Source organism: Dermacentor silvarum, chromosome 7, assembly GCF_013339745.2.
Source record: "Dermacentor silvarum isolate Dsil-2018 chromosome 7, BIME_Dsil_1.4, whole genome shotgun sequence".
In the NCBI taxonomy this organism is placed as follows: Eukaryota; Metazoa; Arthropoda; class Arachnida; order Ixodida; family Ixodidae; genus Dermacentor; species Dermacentor silvarum.
In genome coordinates, this window is record NC_051160.1 from 76,562,184 (window position 1) to 76,587,519 (window position 25,336).

General features: G+C 44.3%; 1 protein-coding gene across 2 annotated transcripts; it reads right to left on the reverse strand.

Annotated features, from left to right (window-relative positions):
- Positions 1–83: 83 nt before the first annotated feature.
- Positions 84–21,840, reverse strand: LOC119458242 (salivary cystatin-L-like). 2 transcript variants are annotated; one of them, XM_037720072.2, is made up of 4 exons: positions 21,524–21,840; positions 8,637–8,885; positions 4,751–4,855; positions 84–330 (listed from the first exon to the last, which is right to left on the reverse strand). In XM_037720072.2, the coding sequence occupies exons 2-4, from the start codon at positions 8,859–8,861 to the stop codon at positions 238–240; spliced, it is 423 nt and encodes a 140-aa protein (XP_037576000.1). In that variant the 5' UTR covers positions 8,862–8,885; positions 21,524–21,840; the 3' UTR covers positions 84–237. The 2 variants fall into 2 exon arrangements, with proteins under 2 accessions (XP_037576000.1, XP_037576001.1); XM_037720073.2 differs by lacking the exon at positions 21,524–21,840 and adding an exon at positions 14,826–14,965.
- Positions 21,841–25,336: the final 3,496 nt, after the last annotated feature.

A 25,336-nucleotide genomic window follows, 5' to 3' on the forward strand; every position in this document is an offset into this window, starting at 1 on the left:
CGTACACGCAAAAGAGCAGATATATGGAATACAGGGTCGACAGACAGAAGTTTGCCAGCACCCGCAACGAAAGTGAAAACATATCGAAAACGACTTGTTCGGCTTTATTATTGTTCCGTTCAGTGAGGGGTCGCACGTCATGGAGGACCACAGGAAAATATTTGTTCCGTTCAACGTTTGTTCCAGTTTAGGCGTCATGTCACGTGTCACAAGCGAAGAAAAAAAGTTAGTGTGGGCTCATTGAGCAATGTTGGAGCACGTATAGCTGGTAACGTCAGTAGTATTCGTCCAAGGAATGTCGTAGACGATTGCTGAACACTTCTTGTTCACCTAATCAGTGGAAAGGACAAGACAATCAATCAATGAGAAAATGTCATAATATAGGACAAATTGGGCAAGTATATCTATAGCCAATGTTTGAAAAAGTTATTACGGTGAGCAGCGCAAACACAACGAAAACAATTTTTTTCTTCAAGATTCTTATATTGCGCGTAGAGCCTGCAATGTAACAGCAAAGGGCGTACCCGCTTGTGCTATAATTAACGCCGTTAGAGAATTTTCGTACACCGCGAGTGTTGCACGCTTACTGCGCCCGCATACCACCAGAGCAAACGCAACAACGAAGACAAGCTTTTTTTCTTGTTCAAAATTCTTCTATTGCGCGTAGAGATAGCGTGCACTGTAGCAACAAAGGGAGTACCCGCTTGTGCTATAATTAACGCCATTCGATAATTTTCGTTTGTTCTAAGTTTACTGCGCTCGCACGCCACCAGAGCAAACGCACAAGCGTGACAGAAACCAGCCGTTGCTTCTACATATAAGCGCCGGAGGTTGAGCATCATGGCGGTTTGATGGCCAGCTTGTCATGTGGGCTGTCTAAACGACTGCTTTCCGAGAATCAGTTTATCGAGACTAGCAAATATTAATCGGTCTCTAACGCTTTACTATAGATTGCTCACCGAAATGAGCCAATGACTCTTAATATGAGTTGGCGTTTGGGAGCATATTAATGTTTAATGCGATGGCAACAAATGTATCATCTATACTGCCACCAGTAGGATTTCGAAGTTTTGTTCTCACTTCTCTCAAACATGTATTTACACCTCCGAAATAATCATTAGCCAGTAAGTACTACACACGCATCTAGATGGTGACGAAAGGTGTTCGATAAAATGTGATAGTTTAAAGAATAGATTGAGCTAGCAGATTCCTTGGTGTGTGTGTGTGTGTGTGTGTGTGGCCTACGTGGCTGAAGTGAACTAAAACTGCGCATCTGTGAACTTAAGACTAATCAGTGCACGGCCAAAGGACCACCACACAATTGCCTTTTGCAGAGACTATCGCGCAAAATCAATTCGTTCAAACCTTGTTTCATTTTTCCTTCGCCGGAATTTTGCAGGCTTAAATTCGCTCCCCAATTGTATTTTCGAGGTTTTGGAAGTTATCAAGTGCTATAGATTCCTTTAGCGTTGTTTACATGGCAAATATAGGTCTTTTAGACATAACACCGCAAGAACGACGGAACGCCAACAATGCGTGCGGACAGAACACTGTTCTTCCCGCCCACTTCGTTTTGTCGTTTCGCGCTGTTCATCTTAATCTCAAGTCAAACAATCTCGCTCGGCTTTTGTCGTGCAACTATGGGATATTCCGTCTACCCCATCAAACATGACTTAATTATGCTGCCTAGCTTGACATTGCCAATTTAAACAGGTTCTCTAAAATGAAAAAGGACAAATTTGCGTATTAGATATATTGTGTATTAACTAGGTGAAGTTTTGTATATGTCGTGTAGTGTCCATCTCAGGTAATCGACCTGAATAAGCCACAGTGTGCTATGTGCTATCAGCACTAAACTGAAACAAAAGTTACACGCACAGCTGGTATGCGTATTGAACGATGTGGCCCGAAAAATGCGACCTTGGGGCGTAAATCGACCGTAAACGAAGCAACGATAAGCGCAAAATTTTTTGTTCTTTGCGTATTTCCTAAAAATAATAGCGCTGGTAGCGCTATGAAAAATATAAAACGTGCGAGCCGTTTATCCTTGCAGCAGCCCCATAACAGCTGTTCGCTCTCGGTGACGCATATTTGCTGCATGTCACGCTTTTCGATCCCCATTTCTAAAGCACTTCTTTTAGAGCGCCGGAAACTGCTAGCAATGTGTCCGCAAACGTAACCACCATCTGTACTCCGTTTCGAATACAGCAGGCAACGCTACGAATTGAGGCTAGATGGACATAACCTTCCCGCGTTTCTGACAAGAAAGAAAATAAAAAAAAAAAATAGCGCGTCATATACGAGGTGACCACTTTAAACTTTCACACAATTTTTAAAGATCGCTTGTAGCGGAAAACACAATTCTAGTCCTTGAGCTGGATTATTCAAGAAATCGTAGCTTTCTTGCGCGAGAAATTGAAATAACTTTCTCATTACCTATTTTATGGTACATATTGCAATTTACTAAATGTAGACAGCGCGTTGGCAAGGCATATCCACTGAGAATTAATTTTTGGGATGAGACCAGTTTCGAGATATTCCTTGTCAAAGCGTGCCACAAATTACATAGGCGTTCCAGTTACTTTTGTGCTTCAATGGATGAAAAAGCGTTTTGTTAAAAAAATAAGTGGAACAACAACACATTTTTACGGCGAGTTTGAGGGCGCATATATCTCGAAACGCATGGCTTCTTCAAAATTCGTTCCAAGTGGTTATGCTTTGCAAGTTCACCTGCTTCAATTCGTAAATTGAAATAAGTGCCGTAAAGTAAATCATAGGAAGCTAATTAGTGAGTTTTCATCAATGAGCTGATGATGTGTTTCGATTTCTTGCGAAAGTAATGTCCACCTTTTTGAATAATCCCCCTCAAGGCCTATACGCAATCTGCCACAAAATGACTTCAAAGTTTCGAAGAACTAAAGTAATGTTCTTCTTCTTCTTTCTGGGGTTTTACGTGCCAAAATCAGTTCTGATTATGAGGCACGCCGTAGTGGAGGGCTCCGGATTAATTTTGACCACCGGGGGTTCTTTAACGTGCACTACAACCCAAGCACATGGGCGTTTTTGAATTTCGCCTCCATCGAAATGCTGCCGCCGCGGCCGGGATGCGATCCCGCGATCTCGTGCTCAGCAGCGGAACGCCTTAGCTGACTGAGCCAGCGCGGCGGGTGAACTAAAGTAATGATCACCCTGTACGTGAACGAATGGCATAATTTTTAGGTACGAGGTCGCACAGTCCTATGCAACATTAAACCTCACAGTGTTATATTTCAGAATACGACGTAATTATTCAATCGATGGTGTCGCAGATCTGAACCTACTTATTAAACAACGAGCGGAGTGACGTTTCTGCGGGAAGCGGTCACAGTCCACTGCTTGCGTTCGCGACCAACACCCGCCGTGGTTGCTTAGTGGCTATGGTGGTGGGTTGCTAAGCACGAGGTCACGGGATCGAATCCCGGCCACGGTGACCGCATTTCGATGGGGACGGAATGTGAAAACACCCGTGTACCTAGATTTAGATGCACGTTAAGGAACCCCTAGGACCACGGCGTGCTTCCTAATGAGAGCGTGGTTTTGACACGTAAAACCCCTAATTTAATTTTTTGGTGATCAAAACCTTAAACGTCAAAAACAGGCAGCTCAAAAGTTCGCAAATGATACGTGAATTCAGGTTACGTAACTTGCACAAGTTGTATGACCATCACCAGCCTATTTTGACGGCCACTGCAAGACGAAGGTGTCTGTAAGCTGCAATATATGAAGTAGTTACGCCGTAGAAAGCGTCGCTGAACAAAATAAACAAGAGAGAGAGAGAAAAAAAAAACCGTGCAAGAACACCTAAGCACTTTTGAGTTGTGAATACGAAAGGATTAATGTCCAATTGAACGCCTTTGAGTAGTCCTTCGAGTTATGAAAGTCTCAGAGATACCACAAGGCCGGTGCATTTCGATCCGTGACGTAATGCTACATTGCCCGACTGCCAGGGTTTAATGGGGACGCTCGCGAGTAAGCCGCGGCGATTCTGACGTCACCGCTTTCGTCACGCCGGGCTTGGCAATGGAAATGTCGGTCCAAGCAACGTGATGTCATAAAGCAGAGTGCACAAACCTACTATCTCGGGAGCGCAGGCTAGTGGGTCAGACGTCAGACACTCGGCTTCTGAGCGTGGGGATGTAGGTTTGAAACTCACTACCGCCAACGTGTTTCCTTTCGAACTTATGTTTTTTATACATTGATTTCTTTATAGCGAGAACCGATTAGAATTAATGAACAAATTTATTTGTCAGGATTAAAACCCTGCCGGACCTACGGGGGTGGGAAGTGACAGAGACATGTACTCGCGGTAGAGCTCCATCACCTCCACGGCCCAGCGCAGGACGACAAGGAACATGTCGATAACACAGGCTTTTTAGAGCGAGGGTGACGTGGAATGGCGGCGATGCCCTCTCCCCTCACGGAACACCAGCGCGCCATTGCCTGCAGCCGTTCCCTTCCACCCGCTCTTCTCCATCGAGATGCGCACGTGATGTGGCGTCGCAGCCAACGGGAATTTGGTTCCGTTTGGCTCCTAGACGCCGCCTTCTTCGCTCAATGGGCCATTGGATGCTTTCGCATCAAAAAGCTGCTGCTGCGCGAAGTGAAACTTCTTAAGACCGCGCTACTTGCTTATAACCTCCATTGCGTTGCTTGCTAAGAATGAAAGGGAGTATGAGCTCCTTGGGCTAAGCATGCAGACTCGACAGCTTACCGGGCCGGCTGGAACACATTGCTCTACCGAATATTGAACTTGACCAATCTTGCAGTTGGTCGGTGCCGTAGTGAATGTCAAGTTGTAGTTCACACCTGAAACAACCTGTATTAAGAAGAGAGGGATGAAAAAGGAAGCAATTACTTTCATTCGTAGAGCTTAACGTCCCTAAACTGGCACATTGGCCTCAGGAGGGACGCCGCAGTAGGTGGCTCCGGCGTAATTTTGACCCACGCAAAGGACGGTACTCGAGCTTTATTTCCTTTTTTTTTCGCTTTGACAGTGAAATACTGCTGTCGAGGACGCGAATTGAACCTGCAACCTTTTGCTCAGCCGCAGGATGTCATGGCCGCTGAGCCTTCATGGAGGGCAGCCATTACTGTCGGTCGATCATTGGTTAGAAAAGTGTGCGCAGTACTTTAAAGTGCTTAGTTCACAAAAACTCCGAAAAGTAAAATACCTGGCCTAATACGTAGAAACAAAAGCGCCAAACAAAGACAAAAACTAACATAAGATCAAGGCAGACTAAAAAGAAACATTGAATCAATTTAGACGGATCGAACATTTTATGAAACACAATTACTTTCAGCGAGTGCCTTTTCTACGGTGTCTGGTTGCTTCCAACTATATCTTATATTTGAACGATTAGCGATGGGTCCAGACGTAGCAATTTTGCGTAGGCGAATTAATTGCGTTTTATGTGAAGCGCAAGAATACTTGGTTGTAAACCATACACGTTGCAAATAAAGCCAAGTGGACGCACCATCGACGCTACGCTCAATCGCTTCGCGACAGAAAACACTGATTGGATTACAAACTAGCCCGCGACCACACCTTGGAACACATCGATTGCGTCCGCAATATGAATATTCTCCAAGAACGATAATGTTTTCTTGAAACCTAACAGAACTCTATGAACCGATGGTAAGAGCTGTCGCTTATCATTTCCTATGTTGCGGAGAATTTCGTCACGTTAGCGACAGCGGACGATTAGAAAAAGTGGTACGTCTATCAAATGCAATGAAGCATATAAAGCACGGACACAAGACAAAAAAAAAAAGGTGTTTCTGTATTCCTTTTCATTCTTTTTAGGCTCTCTCTGTGCCTACCTTTCCTTACCACAGTTTGTCTGCTTTTCATAGTCCCGATATTTTCATTAACAAACAGAAATTCCGTTTCGCGGAGCTCACCGTCTCTTTTTATTTGCAAAATGCGGACAATTTACGTGATCACAACTATGGGGCTCACCGTTATCCATTTCGCAACAACAATTTTTACAGACTGTCCGTTCTACAGAAACCCCGTTTTTCATCTACGGAAAAGTGGCCGGCAGCTTTTTACCTTGAACTTTCTCCGTAAACCGAAGAAATGTTTTTACATCGCAGTGAAGTCTGCCAACTAGGCTACCTTTACGGATTCCACTCGAACCGACACTCGAACCGACAATTGACTTCGCAGCCGGCGAAATGCAGCGGTGAAGAGCGTTCACGAAGGGAGCCGCACCTGCCTGTATGCACCTGCGTTTAAGTCCCTGTTATAAATTTGCGATCGCCGTTTGCTGCTGCGCTGTCTCCTTAGGCTGCTCTTTGATAAGATATCATTCAGGCTGTTCCGTACTCGCGGTAGCGCCGCAACTCGGTGGTATGGTGTGATAGATACGCGACCTCTTAGCCGACGATAACAAACGTTCGCAGCGATTCACGGGTGCTTTAAGAGCATGAAAGTACCGATGTTTAATCTCTATGCCTGGATGCCGTCTTGCCTGCGACGCTTCTATATTTAGGCCTTCGGCTGCTCTAGAGTGCTTGCCAGATTCCGGTCTGGCGGGTACGTTTTCGATTTAATTGACTGAGTATAACGACCCGATGCGACACGAAGGATATGAGAGGTGCCGTACTGGAGGTCCCACGAAGCGTGACGTGTCGTTTTGATACGCTCAATTTGACTCATCCAAGTTACGATTTCCTTTTTGAAATGCGTTTTTGAGACAACCGATGGCCTTATTAAAATTAAATTTGCTGCATTTAACAGAGAGAAATAAATATTGGTGACTGTAGCAAGTAAAATTTCAATCTGGCATTTCGAAAGCTTTGAAAAAGATTGAACAATCGGTAGACTCGCAAAAAATATAGAAACACGAGGTGTTTACAAGCTCGTACCTGAACAAAAAGCAGACGTCGCACTTCTTTGTACGGCGTGTTTTAGAGCATCTAAAGCGGACAAATTGAATTTCTCGCATGAAATGTTTGCAATGTTTACAAGGATATTGCAAACGTCCATTCACAAATTAGTGCTATTCTTCTGAATTGTGTGTAATGCATCTATTTTAACCGGTTAAACGCTTTAATAGGCGCAGTTTACAGAATTGGGCTATTGTTGAACACAGAGTTAGGGCTGAAAACTTGGTACGTAAGTTTCTTTCTCTTTTTCGCTCAATTTCGGAACCTTCAACAACTTCTATAAAAAAGATGACGCCTTAAATAGTATATCTGCTTCGAGAGTCACTAGATACGAGCCTTCCCATTTAAATGAATGAAATTTCATCGAAATCTGTCCAGTGGTTGACGAGAAAAACAATTTCTCCCTTCTATATGTATTGAGATCGCAGCGGTCGAGCTAAAGCTTCCTCTGAAGCACAGAAATGTTATGGAAAAGCACGAAGCAGCGTTTTTCTTCTTTTGCTTTTGGAATGCTGAAGCAAGGTTTAATTTGAGGCTAGTTCTGGAGATCATTCAGTAGTTAAATTACGGTTTAGTAATTATCTTTTTATTCATAAAAAATTCATTCTTTATAGGAATGTAATCTCCATGACCAGGCATATAGGTGAACGAGGTGTTATAATTTTCCTTCACGTGGAATGGAATGTGGGCCTTGTGGTGTTAATTTCGACCACCTGAGATTCTCTAACGCACACACTATCATAATTAGAAGAGTTTTTTTTTTGCATTCAGGCCTATTGGAGTACGGCCACTACGTGCAGCCAATTGAACCCGCGACCTCGCGTATTGCACCAGAACGCCACAACTGCTGTGTCACCGCGGTTGAGGTTTCTCTAAATACTTAGATAAGCTCTTAGTATTCCACTATACGCTATACCTTAATCCTTCCGTATAGGATGCCTCACATCTGTTCGCGAGAAACAGCCCGAATTTCTCTGACATTTGCTTGACAGTTTTTAGGCTGATTTGCGTCCCCCCGACTTTTCCGATATCTCTGTTCAGGCGAAGGCTGACCGTGGGGCCGCACTGACTCGTGATTACTCGCCGTTGCCCCGCTTACATATTCCTTATGCGCTGCGATATCCACTCCTGTTTTCTGCATTAATTTTGCAGAAACGATGTGAAAGTTATAAATCCCTCATGATTTAAGCGGTGACTGTGTGAAAAACATTAAATAATTACAATGCTAGGGTAGCTCACCTAACAACGCTACACACTGCAAGGCACTAGGTTTAGTGCAAAGTCTATAATAATACTTTGACAATTTATTCTTCTTGATGTCCACAGCAATCGTGCTTTTTTTTTTTGGAGGGGGGGGGGGAAGGAGCGGCCGAAGGTCTTTTTTGTTTTCGTGCAATATGTGAACAAATGTCTCTCGCTATTTATAGACTCCAAGTTCAAATTTTCAACGGTCTACTGCGTAAAGTATAACACGCAGTGGCTTAGAGGCAAATTAAGACCTAGTAATTAAGAATTAGGACCACGGGTAAAGAAAGGCGATGCTTAGCTTTTGCTACACTCCCATCATTCTCCTATGCTCTGCTTCTGCTCTGCTATTACCCGTAGCTGTGAGCATCTTTCTCTCCCTATGTTTTCACTAATAAAAATAAAATAAAACGTACCTGCCACAACAACAACAACAAACATACACAGAGCTACGCACTAACCTGGGTGGCGACATTAGTAAGCTCGACAACGGTGTCGAACACCTCTCGGTCCGCAGTTTGAGTGGAGACCGCGTAGTGAGCAAACTTGAGGAACTTGGGGTCCGCTTGTGGGTTCTGTTCTGTCCAACCACCCACCAACATTGAAGTGGTGTAGCCGGTGCGGAGCAATAGGCTTGCCCACACCACAGCCAGTAGAAGGGAGCAGGTTCGTTTGATCATCGCCATGCTGGTCTGAATTTTCAGCACGCTCTGGAAGTGATATACGATTTTAGGGATATTTACATAATCTAGTACAATACGCCAAACGATGCAAAAACAAAATGATGCTGATGAACCTCTGTCATGGCTCGTACCTAATAGGGGGATAGGCCAAGAAGCGGGTATGGCGACAGAAGACTATAGAATTAAGACAATCAAGAAACAAAAAAGGCGGCAACAGGAATATCAATAGATTATTACATTGGAGAATTAAAACAGCAAGAACACAAATTCACAGTATTATTACTAATATTGCTATTATTATTATTAGTAGTAGTATTATTGAAAATTTAACTTGCTCATTCTTTACGTCTATCCCTTATTTTAGGTATTTTTAACATTAAGTAATTTCCCTATTCCTGTCTATGCAAGGCTGACTACCTTATTACACAGTATTTCATTTCATTTATGGTCGGTGTCTTTCTCATGCTCGATTATTTCTTTTGCTTCTCTTTTTATCGCATTACCACCTGGATCGCGGTTGGTATGACAACGTTGATGTTTGTCACACAAGTCCCAGTGCTCCTTTGCGAAAAACAACACATATGACTTCCGCCCCACTCTCTTCAAATGATACGCGCTAGCCGGGGCCTCTCCTACGCTTTCCTTCCTCCGTGGTATTACAAAAAAGAATAAACACGACGTACTTCCAGTCGCAACGCGTTCCTTTTCGCTGTGAAACGTTTCGGCTGGTGGACCAGCCTCCATAACACACACGCATTCACTCTGACAAAGGCAAAACACCACATTCGGTGCGTCAGCGTGACGTACCGACTTTTAAAGTATTTTCTCCGTTTTGGGCTTTTGCGGCTCGTTAAAGCTCTTCAAACTTCTAATTTCTTGTCTTTCCGTTGCCTTTCTCACTCTCTCCTAATTTCAATATACGGTGCCTTTAGAACACATTGTAGTCCATAATTACCGACAAACATTGACCTAGCTCCGTACAGAAGCGTTCAAAAATCATTACCTCAAGGCGGGCTGGTGCGGGAACTTCAATGTGGTGTCAACTTCTGTCCCTTTTTTTGCTTTTTCTGGTTTACCAAGCTTCTTTTCGACGTAAGAGCGGCTTTTCTGAAGTTGTAGAAGGATAATTTATTAATACTGCTCGAATTGTTTAATGCAAATAGCATTCTTTGCCTACTTCAGCTGTTTTCTATCTATCTATCTATCTATCTATCTATCTATCTATCTATCTATCTATCTATCTATCTATCTATCTATCTATCTATCTATCTATCTATCTATCTATCTATCTATCTATCTATCTATCTATCTATCTATCTATCTATCTATCTATCTATCTATCTATCTATCTATCTATCTATCTATCTATCTATCTACTTAAACTGACACAGTGACCCGAAGTTGTTTACCTGCTTGGGCCATACGTATGTGCTCCTGTTCGTGATGCCATCGTAACAGTTCCATTGTTGTCATTCCAGCTTCGTGATATCTTACTTTCATCATGCGGCCGTCGTCACGCATTCTGCGCTGACCGAATGGCCCCAGTTGTATAATAGCTCGGGCCACTATGGGTGCGCTTGTGGTCGTGATGCCGCCAAGGTTGAGGCATCGCCGTCATTTTAGCTTTGTCATTCGACACTCGTCCTGCCCTCGTCGTGACGCCATCGTTGTCACACAGTCTTCATGCATTAGTTGCCACACCGCTATTGATAGCTTTCACGTGACGTCAAGCACCCACCATCTCACTGTTTTGGGGCACCAGCATGGTGATCTACGAGCACTTCAGTCCAATCCATTTTATTGAAAGCTTTCACGTGACGTTACGGACCCAGCTTATCATCGTGTTGGTGCACCAACATGGCGGCTACAATGACGTCAGTGGAATCCATCTATAGTGATGCCGTCGTGGTTGTTCAATCGTCATCATTTCAGCTTCGTCATCGGACTCTCGTCGTGCCGTCGTCCTCATACCACCTTCGTCGACCTATTGACGTAATCGTGTAGTCATTCAATCCTCATTATGCTACCATTGTCGTACCGTCTTCGTCAATGGTTTGCCGTCACACAGACGCTATAGCATGCATCCGTTTTCTTAGCGTCTTGGATATGCCGTCTCGATCGTGTCATCGTCGTCACTCCCGCTGAGTGCCATAGATAAGTGAGTGCCATAGATAAGTGGGACGATATCTGAGTATGTTTCTCGATTGCTATTCGCATCACAGTTGACAGTCATTGTGAGATGAGTTCTACCGCAGTTTTTTTTTCTGTTTAGTGTCCCTTTAATGTGTGTCATGTGAGCCCGTAGACCTCACTAACTTGAGCAGTACAAATATAGTCTTCTGTGTGGAGTTCCTTTAGGAGCACGGCCAAAGAATTTTTTGTTGTATGACAGTGGACTGGTTGCCCAGTCTATCCAGCACTGCGCCGATAACTTGGCTCTCTCCACTGATGGCTTCATGGGTGACCTTTGGCGTCCCTGCAAGCGGCGCTCTGGTGACGTCAGCGGGGGACTCGCCTTGATTGTCTGCTACGCTCTGGCTAGAATAGCTGCGTTTTCATTCGTTTGGTGTCGGTTGTCTCCAATTACTATATACCTGTAGTTTTTATTGTGTTAGTTTTATAAGTGCTCACAAATTATTCGCACATGATATAATTAAGCCAGAAACGGTAATGTGCCACCGTACATTAAACGTTATATGAGCCCCCCCCCCCCCCCCCCTTCTTTCACTCAGTGTGATGCAGGGTTCTTTACAGACAGTGGGGCACAGCGAAAGTATACACAGCGGTGTAATACTTCATAGCAGGTGTCGAATAAATTTTTAAGCCCGCTGTAAGTTTTCCCTACACATTTAATGTCGCAGACATATTAGCTATAGTAATCCACCCTTACATATTCACTAAATTAATTTAGGTGGCTGTTATTCCGGTAAGTTGCATTAATTATTATTCATTTCTCGGAGGATACTTTAGAACAACTTTGAATTTTAGGAACGTTCTGTTAGGCAGAGGGCAGTGTTGGTCTCTTCTGATCGTGGTAGAGGCAGATAAATTTTCGAGTTAACTTGATGTTTGCTTTTAGGAAAACGTGACAGCTGAATGTTCGAGAATGGATAGCGTCAGTGGTTTTTTCGCAGAGATATGTAGACAGTTCACGTCAGTTTCCATTAAACTAAGACTTTTTTTCGGATTTCGTGAGCTCTGAAGATAAGACTGTATCAGGTTAGATACTGGTTATTCTGCAGTCTACTTCAGCTGACTTTAGAAATCGCCGAATGGTTGTTCCCGCACGCACGTAGAGAGTACCGCGCCTTAGAAACGGGCTGCGCGGATCGCTTTTAACAATGGTACACTGTAAAAATTAATTTTCTCTTCGACGTATTATGTAAGGGTGTGTCTAAGGCTGTCGTGTCTCGCACGTGTATCTAGAAGACGCCAGCATTTGAGTTTCATTTAGTGCGTGGAAGTACTTATAAATAAGTGCGAATCTTCTTGTAGTCTTACACGCGTAATTTGCGCAAGTTTTTTTTCTGTTTCTTTAATGCGTGATTCGCACGCAAGAGTTTTGACCGCACAATGAAAGCGAGTCTGATAGTACATCCGTGATGTCAACGAGGGTCTCAGTGGCACTATTACGTGCGTTAATAACGGATGCGGAGTACGAACATATGACATTTCAATTCTCAATGATTTAGGGTCATTCTGCAGTTAAGTTGGAGGATTTTGGTGTTGTATGCATAGACGTGTAGTGTTCTGTTTGATTTTTTTTCCAGTCCAATACATTTTCATGCATGAAGTGGCGCCTGAACCGGCAAAAAGAAAAAAAAATATTGCCGAGAGCTAGTGGGGCTATACTAGTCAAGGTGCAACCAAATTAGGAAGGCCCACTAAGCTTCAACAAAGTCACTCGCTCACCAGAGCAGGAATTGGCCTCCCTGGTGCAGTATTCGGCCGCTATCTCCCTAATGACTCCTAAAATCAACCCATGGCCCTCAGTCCCCAGCGGCTGCGGAGCACCTTACCAAGGTGGCGGTCAGACCTGCGACGCGGCAGAGGGTGCTAAGAATCTTTGGGTCCGGACAGGCCGCCACTGGAAACTGAACCTGGCAACGTTCAACACTCGCACCCTCTCGAGTGCGGCTAGTTTATCAGGTCTATTTGAAGAATTATAAGGTACTTAATGGGATATTATTGGCCTCAGTGAGGTTAGAAGAACTGGTGAGGCTTATACAGTACCGACTAACGGCCACGTCGTCTGCTACAGAGGTCTCTCAGATAAGAGAGAATTCGGGGTAGGATTTCTAGTTCATAAGGACACAGCGGGCAACATTGCTGAATTCTACAGCATTAACGAGAAGGCAGCAGTCGTCGTAATAAAGCTGAATAGGAGGTATAGAATGAAGTTTGTACAAGCCTACGCCCCAACCTCCAGTCACGGTGATGAAGAAATAGAACAGTTTTATGAAGATGTACAATTAGCAATGAGAAACTTGCAAACTCAGTTAATGTAGTCATGGACGACTTCAATGCAAAAGTGGGGAAAAAGCAGGTTGGTGAGCAAGCAATTCGCAACTACGGCATCGATTCTAGGAACACTAAAGGAGAGATGTTGGTAGAATTCACGGAAACGAATAGGCTCCGAATAATGAATACATTCTTCAGGAAGCGCAACAACAGGAAGTGGACTTAGAAAAGCCCTAATGGAGAAACAAAGAATGAAATAGATTTCATACTCTCTGCCAATCCCAGCATAGTGCAGGATGTAGAAGTGTTATACCCCTGTCAAGCGGGCAAGTTAAGTGCATTTACGCAGAGTGTCACTCGGTTTAAGTGCACTTTGCGAAATCTAAACGTCGAAGGGGAGTGTCACTCGCAGAAGAGTGTACTCCGGTCGAAGTGTGTTCATGGAACGCACTTTGCTGGACGAGTGTGTAGCCTCGCCGCCAGCGGTTTCAATGGCACGAAATTCAATGCATAGGAAAGGACACAGAAGTTAATTTTAGTGGTTGAACAGCTAATGCGCACAGATAATAGCCTAAAACGCGTTCATATTCTGTTCTAGCAGGATCAAATGGCGCCTCGTCACACGCCGCTATGTCGTTCTGGATTGGCTAGGCATTTTTCTTGGCCGGCATTGTCTTGCCACACGCTTATAACAAAAAATCTTTTCGTTTTTTGTTGAAAAATATAGATTAAGTTTGTTTTTATTAATAATACAACGTAAAACAATCACTTTTTTTCTTTTTAATCTACATCATCACAAGACGCGCTCCTAGTCTGTCGCCCCCCCCCCCCCCTTTTTTTTTTTTTTACTGCTAGTGCGCTCTGTTTTCCCGTTTAGTACCGCGTTTAGAACCGACGCTTTCACTTGCACACACAGCATACGGCGCACGACGACGATTATATCGCCCTTGGACCTTATGCGGAACCTCACGGCGACGACAACGACAGAAATTTTTTGCTTTAAAGACGGCTTAACTAAGCAACTGAACACCTATTCGCAAGATGCTAGTGCTTGTTCAAGCAGCCCTCACCATCGTTCTGAAGTAAGAACAACCACAGTACGAACGCTGTTCCACTCCTCACAATCGCTTAGCGAATTCGATTGTGCCAAATTGTTGTAGTTGGATTCTTTTGTTTCTCCTATTTATTTATTCATTAAATGATTCGTCTTACATTTGCGTGTTATATATAACGACGATTTGAGTATCAAGCACGTCGTAGTCGTGGACTCCGGAATAATTTTGACCACGTAGGACTTTTGAACGGCCACCTAACTTTAAGTTCACAAAACGTTCTTGCATTTCGCCCCCATTGAAATGCAGCCCAAGCTTCCGAAATCGTACCCGCGACCTCGAGCTCAGCAGTGCAACGTCACAGTCACTGTACTACCTCAGCGGGCCGTTTCTATACTGCCGCTGGGGTTTTACGGCGGATGCTATATGGCTAACAAAACGTTTACCTACTCACCGAACAATAACGGGAAGTCGAGCGTCAAAAGACTGGCCTCCTCCTCTGAATTTCGAGCACACGAACACGACCGTGAACTGCCGCCTACCGAATGCGGGGCAATTTCCCAGCAGGAAAAAAAAAAAAAAACTTGACTCGACACAAGGCTTGGGGGAAGCTTTTGACAGCCAAGTAAATAAAAAAGCCTTCGCACTGCACTGTCGAAGGCTTCCAGCAAAAAAAAAAAAAAATGAGAGAGAAAGAGAGAGAGAGAAAGAAAAACACCTCTGTACTCTCAGTACGCTTGCGGTATACAAGATAACTCGCCGTGCAGTGAAGAGGGCACAGCATGTTGCGACGTCTGCAGCTGACGTTGTGCAAACCGCGTTTGCCCTGCGTGTGGACTGCTCGAAAAAGAAAGAAAAAAAAAGAAAGAAAGAAAGCGGCCAACATAGGCAGCGGCTGGAAAAAGTTACAGAGCTTCGGTGACTGGTGTCTGAATCTGGTTACATTAGAGCAGTCTTAATCTGTTCACTGCATTTTATGTTAGGTACGTCGCTTCCAAACTATTGAATTGTGATCCATAGACATAGGATTCAGGCATACGCAACCTATGATTCGGCTCATCTACAGCTGTTTCTTTTTCCACACAAAGTACACTTGTGTGTCTTCTTTTCATGAGAGCTCAGAAGCGATGGACAAGGCCTAATGTGACAAGGTTGCAGCACGGGCTCAATCCGAGCTACGCAAAAAACTCCTCGCGAGAAAATAGTTTAAACAATTTCAAAGCGCGAAATATATGCTATGCTGTCCCGTTCAGGATAAGTAACGGTTACGCTAATCACTATTCACAGCTGTTATGGGAAATATAAAAACAAAACAGGAAAATGAAGAACGTTGACATCGTTCGGGTTTTCATGTGATTTCGCCGTGAATGGTGACTGATTTTTCTAGTCGTGTTTGCTGCACTGGCCAATATTTTATTGGTAGCAACGCGCTTCTCAGTTTTCGCCGAAAACTATGGCAACTCTGACTCAGAAATGGCGATAATTTAGCTGCATAAGAAAGCTCGCTTTTCATTGGACTCGCATAACTATACCCTTGGTTTATTTCACATAAACAAACAAAGCATACAAAGTAGTCATGATTTTTCTTCTTTCGATGCCTTGTTTAATTGACAATGTGTTCAAAAACAATTCGGAACTGGAGTTAAAGCTACAGCTGCCGTCAGCCAATCAGGAGCGTAAACATTCGAAAGCACGTAACTCGCCGAGCTCTCATTATCGTTGTCAATAGCGCCGTCAGATTATGCCTTGAGCGCGATCTTTAACGCGAGAGGACCGTTTTACGTATTAGAACTTGAAATCCTGTGTCAGATTATATTCATATGCAGTATATTCAATGACCGAGCTATTACGGGTTTTAGAGGAGCGCTAAAAAGTAAACGTCAGATCACTTAGGAGTGGTTAAGTATTTTATGGAAGAAAGAGGTTGGTCGATAACGCATAAACTAAAGGCCGAAGTCTCTCTTTGAATTTGAAGCCCATATTTTAAACTATTTCGCACATTTAGATTTTCGTATGCAGAAAAAAAGAATTAGAAGCACCTAGTAAGTGCCCTTGGTTATTTAGGGTACAATGATACTTCTTCATTCAAAAGAAATTAGGCAGACGGGAAAAGCGCGGAAATTCATGACGTAACGAGAACCTAATGAAGAAACTTTATTGTGACGTCGCCGCCTGCTTTTAGTTGAAGCGCCTTTACGGGTAAGACCAACGTTTATTTTTTTTTCAAATTTCTTTATTAACATAATTGCACTCACAATACACAGATCAAGGTGATATATCTTCAGGAGGAGGCTCAAAAGTAAACAATGTGCCTCCTATCTCAATTAGACCAAGCGAATTTTCAATAAGCACAGACATGAACTGACGTTACAAATACAGTAGTACAAGTCGTTTAAATGCACGTAGGCGAACAAATGAACTATAACACTTATTTCAAGAAGTTTATCAATATACTTTATTAAAGCAATGATAGTAAGGAAGTTTTCAAAGACGATATGAAGCTGCTTGATGGCAACATTTTCAAGTGGGACTTTACATTGTTCCAGATTGAGATGGCACTAGAACAGATGGTTTGGTTTCCGTAATTTATTGATACTTTTGGCAAGAGAAAGCTATTTGACAAAGCAAACATTGATGTATTTTTATTAGTGAATGGATGAACTGTGAAACCATCAACAGAAACGTGAATGTGAATGACTTTAAACAGCAGGACCATCAAAGTAAATTTATATATGCAGACGACAGGTAGTACACACAGTTGGAGGAATAGGGACATAGATGATAAAAGAAGTGATGTAAATGTTATGATTAGGGCTTTTAGGCCGCAACCAATTTTTCTATAACAGATTCAATGTGAGCGTCGAAATTTAGTGTGGAATCTACATTGACTCCTGGGGAATTTCGTACGACCTACTTGCTCAATGTCAACGTTATTTATCAAAAATGAAAAAAGGTGGCTGACTAATGGATTAGCACACGAGGAATAAGGATTATAAACAGGGATAAGGTGCCTCAGATAGGCTGGCCAACGTTTCGATAGGAGGACCTATCTTCGTCGATAGGTCCTCCTATTGAAACGTTGGCCAGCCTTTCTGAGGCACCTTATCCCTGTTTATAATCCTTATTCCTCGAACGTTATTTATCAGTAATTGTAAATTAGGTATCCCCGATCTTTCAGAAGAACGGAAAAATATGAATTGAGATTTATCTGGGTTTATGCTTATGGAATTCTTCTGGCACCATTCTTCCAAAAGGTTTACGGTGCATTTATTTTTTCTTTAGGGTGAGTGATGCTTTTGGCTGATGCTACATTCGCTGTATCATCTGTATAGAAGAAAACACTTGGTATTATATCAGTAACTAGGAAGATCATTATTGAATGTCAAGAGCAATATGAACCAAGAGTGGATCCCCTTGGAACCTGGTCCGGAAAATCCCCTATCAGCGCGAACGGTTTGATATCTATCTGAAAGTTAATTCTCAATTAGTTTTCAAGTGGGCCAGTATTGTGAAAACTTGACAGCTTAGAAAAAATAATTTCATGGTTAATATTGTCAGACTTTTTTGAACCTAATGAAGACAGAACATGCGACTAATACATCGTCCACTGTTTCCTAATCCATTCTGTAAATCTAATTACTGCGTGTTCAGTTGAAAGACTCGCGCGAGACCTGAACTGTGAGTGTGAAAGTTTATTAAACTTAGCGAAGTAATCGGAAACTCGGAAATATATGGTATTCTAAAGGGCTGAAATAAACTGGATTTACCAATGATGTTGAACAAAATATCGCTATTTAGCGTTGTTTTAGCGTCAGGAAGGTAGAGAGCCGACGTACTGTAGTGGAGTACTCTGGATAAATTGTGACCACCTGTAGCTTTCCCCAAAATCTCTCGGCAGAAACGTTTTAAAATTCCGTGTCCATCTGAATGTGGACTCCGTGGAGTTGGATCGAACCTATGAACACTGAGTCATCGCGGCTGGTCGAGCGTACCCTACACGAAAATTTACAAGAAAGCCCATCCAGCCTGCCTGCTTGACCAATTCAGAAGTCCCCTTCAGATGGGAAGAAATATGTTAGGCCATAATTTCAGGGAAGCGCTGCGGCGATCAGATTAGGATATTATGTAGAATTTAGCGTAAGCTGTAGCTACCTGAAAAGGAGATAAGGGACCCCACAGCAGCCGTGGGGTCCCTCAGGGCGGAGTACTGAGCCCAATGATGTTCAATCTAACGCTCATTGGACTCGCCGACATCCTTCCATGCACCTTTAGGCTCTCCATCTATGTCGACAACACTTGTATTTGGACGTCGGGTGTAACACGACTCCAGCTTCACGCGCGGCTTCAGAAGGCAGACACTTGAACATCATCCTACCTTAGAGAAGAAGGACTTCAAATATCATGTGAAAAGTGTGCAGTGATGACATTTACCAGGAAACCAATGTCTCCATATACGTGATATCCATAGACGGACAGCTGATCTCGTACAGCACAAGTCACAGATTTTTGGGGGTGGTTATTGACAGAAATCTCTCCTGGGCCCCTCACGTGAATTATGTGAGAACCGGTCAGACGGGTCTTTGCCATATGTTTAAGCTCCTAGCAGGGGAGTCTCAGTACAATCTATGCTGCAACTGTACAGGGCCTTCTATATTGGATTTCTGCGGTACAGCCTACCGGTCATCTCCAACTGCAGCAGAACTTACCTGAATATAAGCGAAGGCATCCAAGCCCAAGCCCTCAAGATATGATTTGGTCTACCACGGAGCGCGGCGACGACAGACGTTATTACAGTGGCCTCAATATTCCACTATTAGAACGCACACTGCCATTGAAACAATGCGTGTGCACAAAGGAACTTCGCCCGGAAACATACCCACCACCTCACAAGCCTCCCTGTAGAAATGCCCCACACGACATTCAGTGAAACTGTCTTCGCGCACAGTAACTCTCTCATGTCACAGGGTACGCACCTGTGGCTAGACTTATACTGACAGGTCAACTACACCAACCAGTTACGGTGGTGCTGTAGTTATGCCAACAATGGGAATAACTCAACGGTTCAAGGCTTCCCCTACCACTACAGGTGCAAAGCTCGCGGCTCTCCGCGGTGCGCTTCATGTTATAAATAGAGAGAGTCCTGGAAAATAGGGAATCTTCTGCGATTCAAGGCTGGCCTTACAAAGTGTACAGTCGTTTCTCCGACATGGAACTCACGATCAGCTGACGTGCGAAATCGTGGAACTCATCCATCACTTGAGGGAAAAGCGCCATGATATCTCTTTTTAATGGATACCAGGCCATTGCGGTATCATTGGAAATGACGACGCAGATAAGGCAGCTCGGACGTCAAGCCAAGAAGACCGCCGCGTCCCCATTCCTCTCTCAAGGACTGACGCTGCGACACAGCTTCGCATTCCAGCACGCATACTTTCGTTAGCTGAGTAGAATACTGCACATACAAGGCACACCAGACTGCACAGACTAAACCCTTCGCTGCAACTCAGACCTCCGGCCCAACTGCACCGACGCGAGCCGTCTCTTCTGCGTCGGTTGTGGTTGGGAGTAGCCTTTACGAAAGCTTATTCAGCACTTATTGGAATGGCCGACAGTCCGGCATGTCTGCGGATGCGAGGAGAACATTGACCACCTATTGTGTCGCTGTCCTCAATTTGAAGCAGACAGACAATCTATGACCAACGCATTCAGGAAGCTAAATGATCATGCTCTGAGTGAACAGACTATGCTAGAACACCGTCCCCACCGATCATCGGCTGAAAAGGCAGTGAAGGCACTTTTATGCTTTCTGAGAGCGTCTGGTTTGTACGCGTGCCTTTGACTCGGTAGTACGGTCCGTGCACGTCTCCATACCCCCCCCCCCTCCACCCTCTCTCTCTCCCTTCTTTCTCTTCCCCGTCTCCCTTCCCCCCGCTGTGAGGCAACCATTCCTTCTAAGGTGGTCCTCCTAAGCTATTCCTTATAATTTAACCTATTAGGGGCCAGACTACGCAGCCGCGCGATTTTCTTTGAGCTCACTGTCTTTGAGTCCTCTTATACGGCAAGCATGGAAGGCAGACAACGGGATGTCAACCGTATATCTGAGCACGCTGGGACCAACACATTTTCAACTAAGCTTATGTTTTCCTCTTTCCACACTTGCAAACTTGCTAAGCTTGCTACAATAGAAGAAAGAAGCGCCAGCTATTTCATTATTGCCGCCTTATCTGACTGACCGCAGAACTCTCAAGAACTGCGATGTCGCTGCAAGATATACCATTTACGTTAAACAGCTTACGTACGTCGCTCCCTGGAAAACTAACAATTTGAACTTGGCACGTTTCAACTGCCGTTTGCGACGGTTACATTTACGACGCCGAGGTGGCAGCACTTGCCTACTGGAGCAGCTATAGTCGGCTGCTGGGTTTGCGACGCATTAAGAGAAAGCTGTTACTCAGCTAAACGGCCGTGACGGCAACACGCAATAGAACACGGGGTTCGAAGAAGCAGAATGTTTAGACACTTTAGATTGCGTTTAGCGGCCTGTCTACAGCTTTTGCATAACTCCTCCATGGAACAATCGAGTACTAGCCTCCGAGTGAACAATACACAAGGTCCGTCTCCCAGGGAACAATGCTACATCAGGGAGCGATGAACTCATCCCGTGTCCCGACTGCTGAGTACTGACGTGAGTTCAGTGCAGCTTTGTCGTTAAACAATAAGTGTACTCGCTGCCACTGAGATATATTGGATTCAGTCTAGCCAGCAAGAATGAGCTATAATCTTCTTGTTAAACTGAGGGAATAGTTCAGGCAACCCATATTTCACATTCGGGCTCAGGAAAATTGTGATTTTTTTCTCGCCCTTATTTTCGGAAAACAAGAAGTGCACTTGACAGCAACGAGGACCTCTCCGCCCTTTTCAAGACATGGCTACCTCACGTGACAAAGTAGGTATTATTAACGGCGCGGTGTTAGAAAAAATAGCACGACGAAGAAAAAAAAATGTCAGTCAGGTTAGGGTAGAAATCAGTTGCTCAAGGCGAATAATATTGGCATCAAGTATATTATTGTTGATATCTCGAAATGGCAGAACGGTCAGCGCACCGTGTGTATCGCGACCCTTTGTGTGATTGAACCCGAAAGCGTTCCCTACCTTTCTCGATGACGCTCAGTCCTTCCTGGAGGCCTCAGACGTGCGTTGTAAACCGATGAGCGTGAGGGCATGGTTGATCTATACGGGATATCCGTTGACGCGATGACTGTTGTTCGCTATTGATCTTGCCTACATTGTCGGGGCGTTGAAAAGAAACAAAAGAATAGTGGGGCGTCTTTGTTTTCCCGCTGGCCAGAGAGAATCGTAAACGGGCGCAGCTGTTGCAGGGCGCTGGCCGAGTTCCGGCGCCTTGTAGCTTACCCTCGACACCAGATGCACGTAAACAGACCGGGCACAGCTGTCGCTAACCCCCTTGACTGACGCTGTGCTTCACTTCCCATAGTCTCGTCGCGTGAGGGATCCCGCATGCTGCTCTTTTAGACATCGTGATGGAGCAGCTGCGGGCTCTGGCGTGGCTGCCGCTAATGGATGCGCTAGCGAAAACTGCTGCTGGATAGAAAGCATATAACGCAATGCGCCTGTCGACGAACAGCAAGCTCTTTTTATTTCCATCATTAGTAATTCTTTTTTTTTCTCAACAGCTGTACGAAGGCTTCTCCTAGCGACCTCTAATTATCGGTGTCTCGCGTCTTGAATATCGGATACTCTCATTAGATTTCTAATCCACCCAGCTGTCTTCCTGCATCTTAATGCTACGCCGATCACTATTCGTTTCTTTTCCTTTTACATTAGTTGTCCTTATATTACCTAAAATTGGTGTTTCTATCAGTCTAAGAAAATATGAAAATTCATTTAAAGAAAAAAAGAAATAGCCCTACGTGTGCGCAGAGTGGAATAATGCATGGAAGTACCAGTAATTCAATTATTCGAGAACGTGCAATGCAAAACAAGGAAAGGTGGTTTTCGAAGCATGGCAGCCGTGCTTTCGCTTCGAGCGCCTGCCAATCGCTCCCGGCACATACAGTATAGGCAAGATCATTACCTTGAAGCATGGTTTCCCTTAACGCCGAATAAAGGCCAAACTACACGTGCCGGCGCGCGAAAGCTCGCGCCCACGCGCCTCACGCATGCGCAGATGGTGTAGGACAGATCGTACGCGTCGAAGCGTGGTACGAGCATAGATATATTCTATAGACAAATATCAGGGCTCCGGCGGCCTAACAGAAATACGAAACAATGCCTACCAAGGCGAAAATAGTGAGCCAGGATGCACGCGTTGACGCGCGTCCTGTAGGTTAAAACCTTCATTCCCCGCGAGGAGCGGCAAACGCAAGGCGCGCGAGCGCGCGGGCAAGCGTACGTGTAGTTTGGCCTTAACACGTACGTGCGCAAGCTCGCGCCCGCGCGCCTACGCATGCGCAGACGGTGCGGTGCAGATGGTGGCTACGCTGCTACGGCGTAGTACAGTCAACACTCGGTGAGGCAGGTTTATGTCATGCGAGAATGGGCTTGTCCTTTGTTTTTCGCTGGTCTAACGAATGTGAAAATAAAACAGTCGCTTTTATAAATATTTCAGCATTTCTGACCAATGTCGTGCGGTGCCTCAAGATTGCCAAAGTCCGAACATCGCCAGTTTTAGGAACTTGAACGGAACCGCAGCAGCACCTGTGCGAAAAAGTAGTTCCGAATCCGCGACGTGAGGCTGACGTACCATACCTGGAATTTCAGCACGAAATTCCAAAAGGAAAATGAAAATTTTGCCTTCATTTGGTCATCCAATGTTCAACTTCGTAAAGCGAAATTAATGGAAATAGAGTTTTGGTGTTACATCGGTGTAAACGGATGTGGTATTATCAATACAAAGTGGTTGCCCAGCTTACGATTAAAAGCAACATACTCCGCTGCGGTGGCTTAATGGCTAAGGCGTTGCATTGGGCGACCGCAGTTCGAGGGTTTAATCTCGATGGCGCGGCCACAGTTCAATGGGGGTGAAATGCGAAAACGCCAGTGTCCTTGGCTTTAGTAAAATGAATATGTTAGGGTTGCAACGATTAGGTCAAGTTTGCACACCGTGTTCGATATGTTGCCTATCTTTGACGCCCGAGTGTGTGCATGCATATGATTTTGAACGTGCTTTTAATCTTGCTTTACATATCTCACGTCAGAGGGTGCGCAGGTGTATAAATGTGAAGTGTTGTTTTGAAATAAGCTAGTTGCGAGTGCAGCGAGTGTACTTTATTCTTGTGCTTCTCCGATTGGTTCTGGTCACTACGCTGCTTCACCCACGTGATATGATGATTAATCACCAACCCGCTCAGCTTACTACCGAGAGTGATAATCGTAGATCTGCAGTGACTGGGACGCCTACTTCTCAAGCAATGTCTCAGTCATTCCAAAATTTGAAAGTGTGACAAGTCTGTCCAAAACCTATAGTCATATGTAATTTTACTTGTCAGGCATGTTTCTGTTCGGATCAGTAGATTGCTGCCGGATGATGAAACTGGGATATACGCACGTGTTCTGCGGGCTTCTGAAGAAAACTGCTTACAGCCGCTCATGTGGCACGCTAGCGATATCTATTTTATGGAACGGGCTTGTTCGTCATAAAAATAATGTGTATGTCCGATTAAAACTATTTTGTAGAGGAGGGAGAAGAGAACAAATTTCGCTTTGGCGTAGGGAACTTGCTTGCGAGCGGCGTGGACCAGTTTAGAAAAATCTTCACAGACGCCGTTATTTGTTTCTCTGAACTTGCTTTCTTGCAACAAGATTAGTTGTTTCGTTTTACAAAAAGTGAATTTAACAGTGAAAGGACGATGGCGGCTGGATGAGTGACGACTGGGGCGATGAGCTAACTACATCTTTTTGGTCGATACTTATGCTAATTTACTCGAGAGAGCGACGAATGATTAGTTCTGATTGAGAAGGTTTGGTTGGAGCAGACAGGCCGCAAAAGGGAAAATAATTTTTCGCTGATTGGTTTTATATGTCACCCAGAAGGTCCTCTAACGTAACCACCAGGTGGACCGTCTGGGCGGTGTCTTTTTGTGCAGAAACGATTTTCGTTTTCGCAAGGATACGACATTCGTGCCGGATCTCAAGATCTGCCACCCGCGTGCTCAGTTCTGTTAGTTTATTACCGGCTCACAGTACCTCGATTTTTTTAGTGAATTTATTATTAAATTAGTTGCGACTGAACAGCAGTTAATTGCGGTAATTGGTTAGTATGGCCATCGTACCAGGGCTGGGATTAGTCTCGATGTCACCGGATAGCGGTATCAATGTTAAAATACCATGAGCGAATTCAACAGCCTTAGCAAGAATTTAATTTCTCTTAAGAACAACGTCTAAACAATTAAGAGGAAAGTGTACGTGCTGACGAGAATATTTGCATTTTATTAATTTATTGAATATTTGCAATATGATTGCATTTTAATCTTATCATCCCTACTTGTAATCAGGTTATCAGGAAGTCCCACCAGATTGCGGCGGAATGATCTTGAAGCACGCAATACCACATGCAAATCATCTTATGCGATACTCAGGCTGAATTGTCAAGACGCTGGCATACAAAGCAGGAGAGCGCCGATTCGAGTCCTACTTAGCGCATAACACTAATTGAACCCAGAGCTTCGCACCTAATTTCCCTTCATATAAAGCCGTTATCAAGCATCAGACCCGTTTACAGCGAGCGTACTTAATATCGACCCCTGTCGCCAGCTACCGGCGCAGTTCACACTTAAAGTCCAAAGTGCGGTAAATTCTGGTCTGTATACGAGACTTAGTGGGTGCTGCGCAATTTCCCAGAGGAAGGAAAAAAAAAACAGAACCATTGCCTCAAGGTAATGCGCGTGGTGTAGCACACGCCACGCTCGATCATTTGCATCCCTTCTGGTCACAAAAACAGCACTC

Bases quoted from the DNA above. Each gene is read 5' to 3' on its own strand.
- LOC119458242 (XM_037720072.2), bottom strand. From the start codon at position 8,861: ATGGCGATGATCAAACGAACCTGCTCCCTTCTACTGGCTGTGGTGTGG. The intron at 4,856-8,636 runs GTTAGTGCGTAG...TTCTTAATACAG, and splicing joins TTACTAATGTCGCCACCCAG to GTTGTTTCAGGTGTGAACTA. The intron at 331-4,750 runs GTAAGCTGTCGA...TCCACTGATTAG, and splicing joins AATGTGTTCCAGCCGGCCCG to GTGAACAAGAAGTGTTCAGC.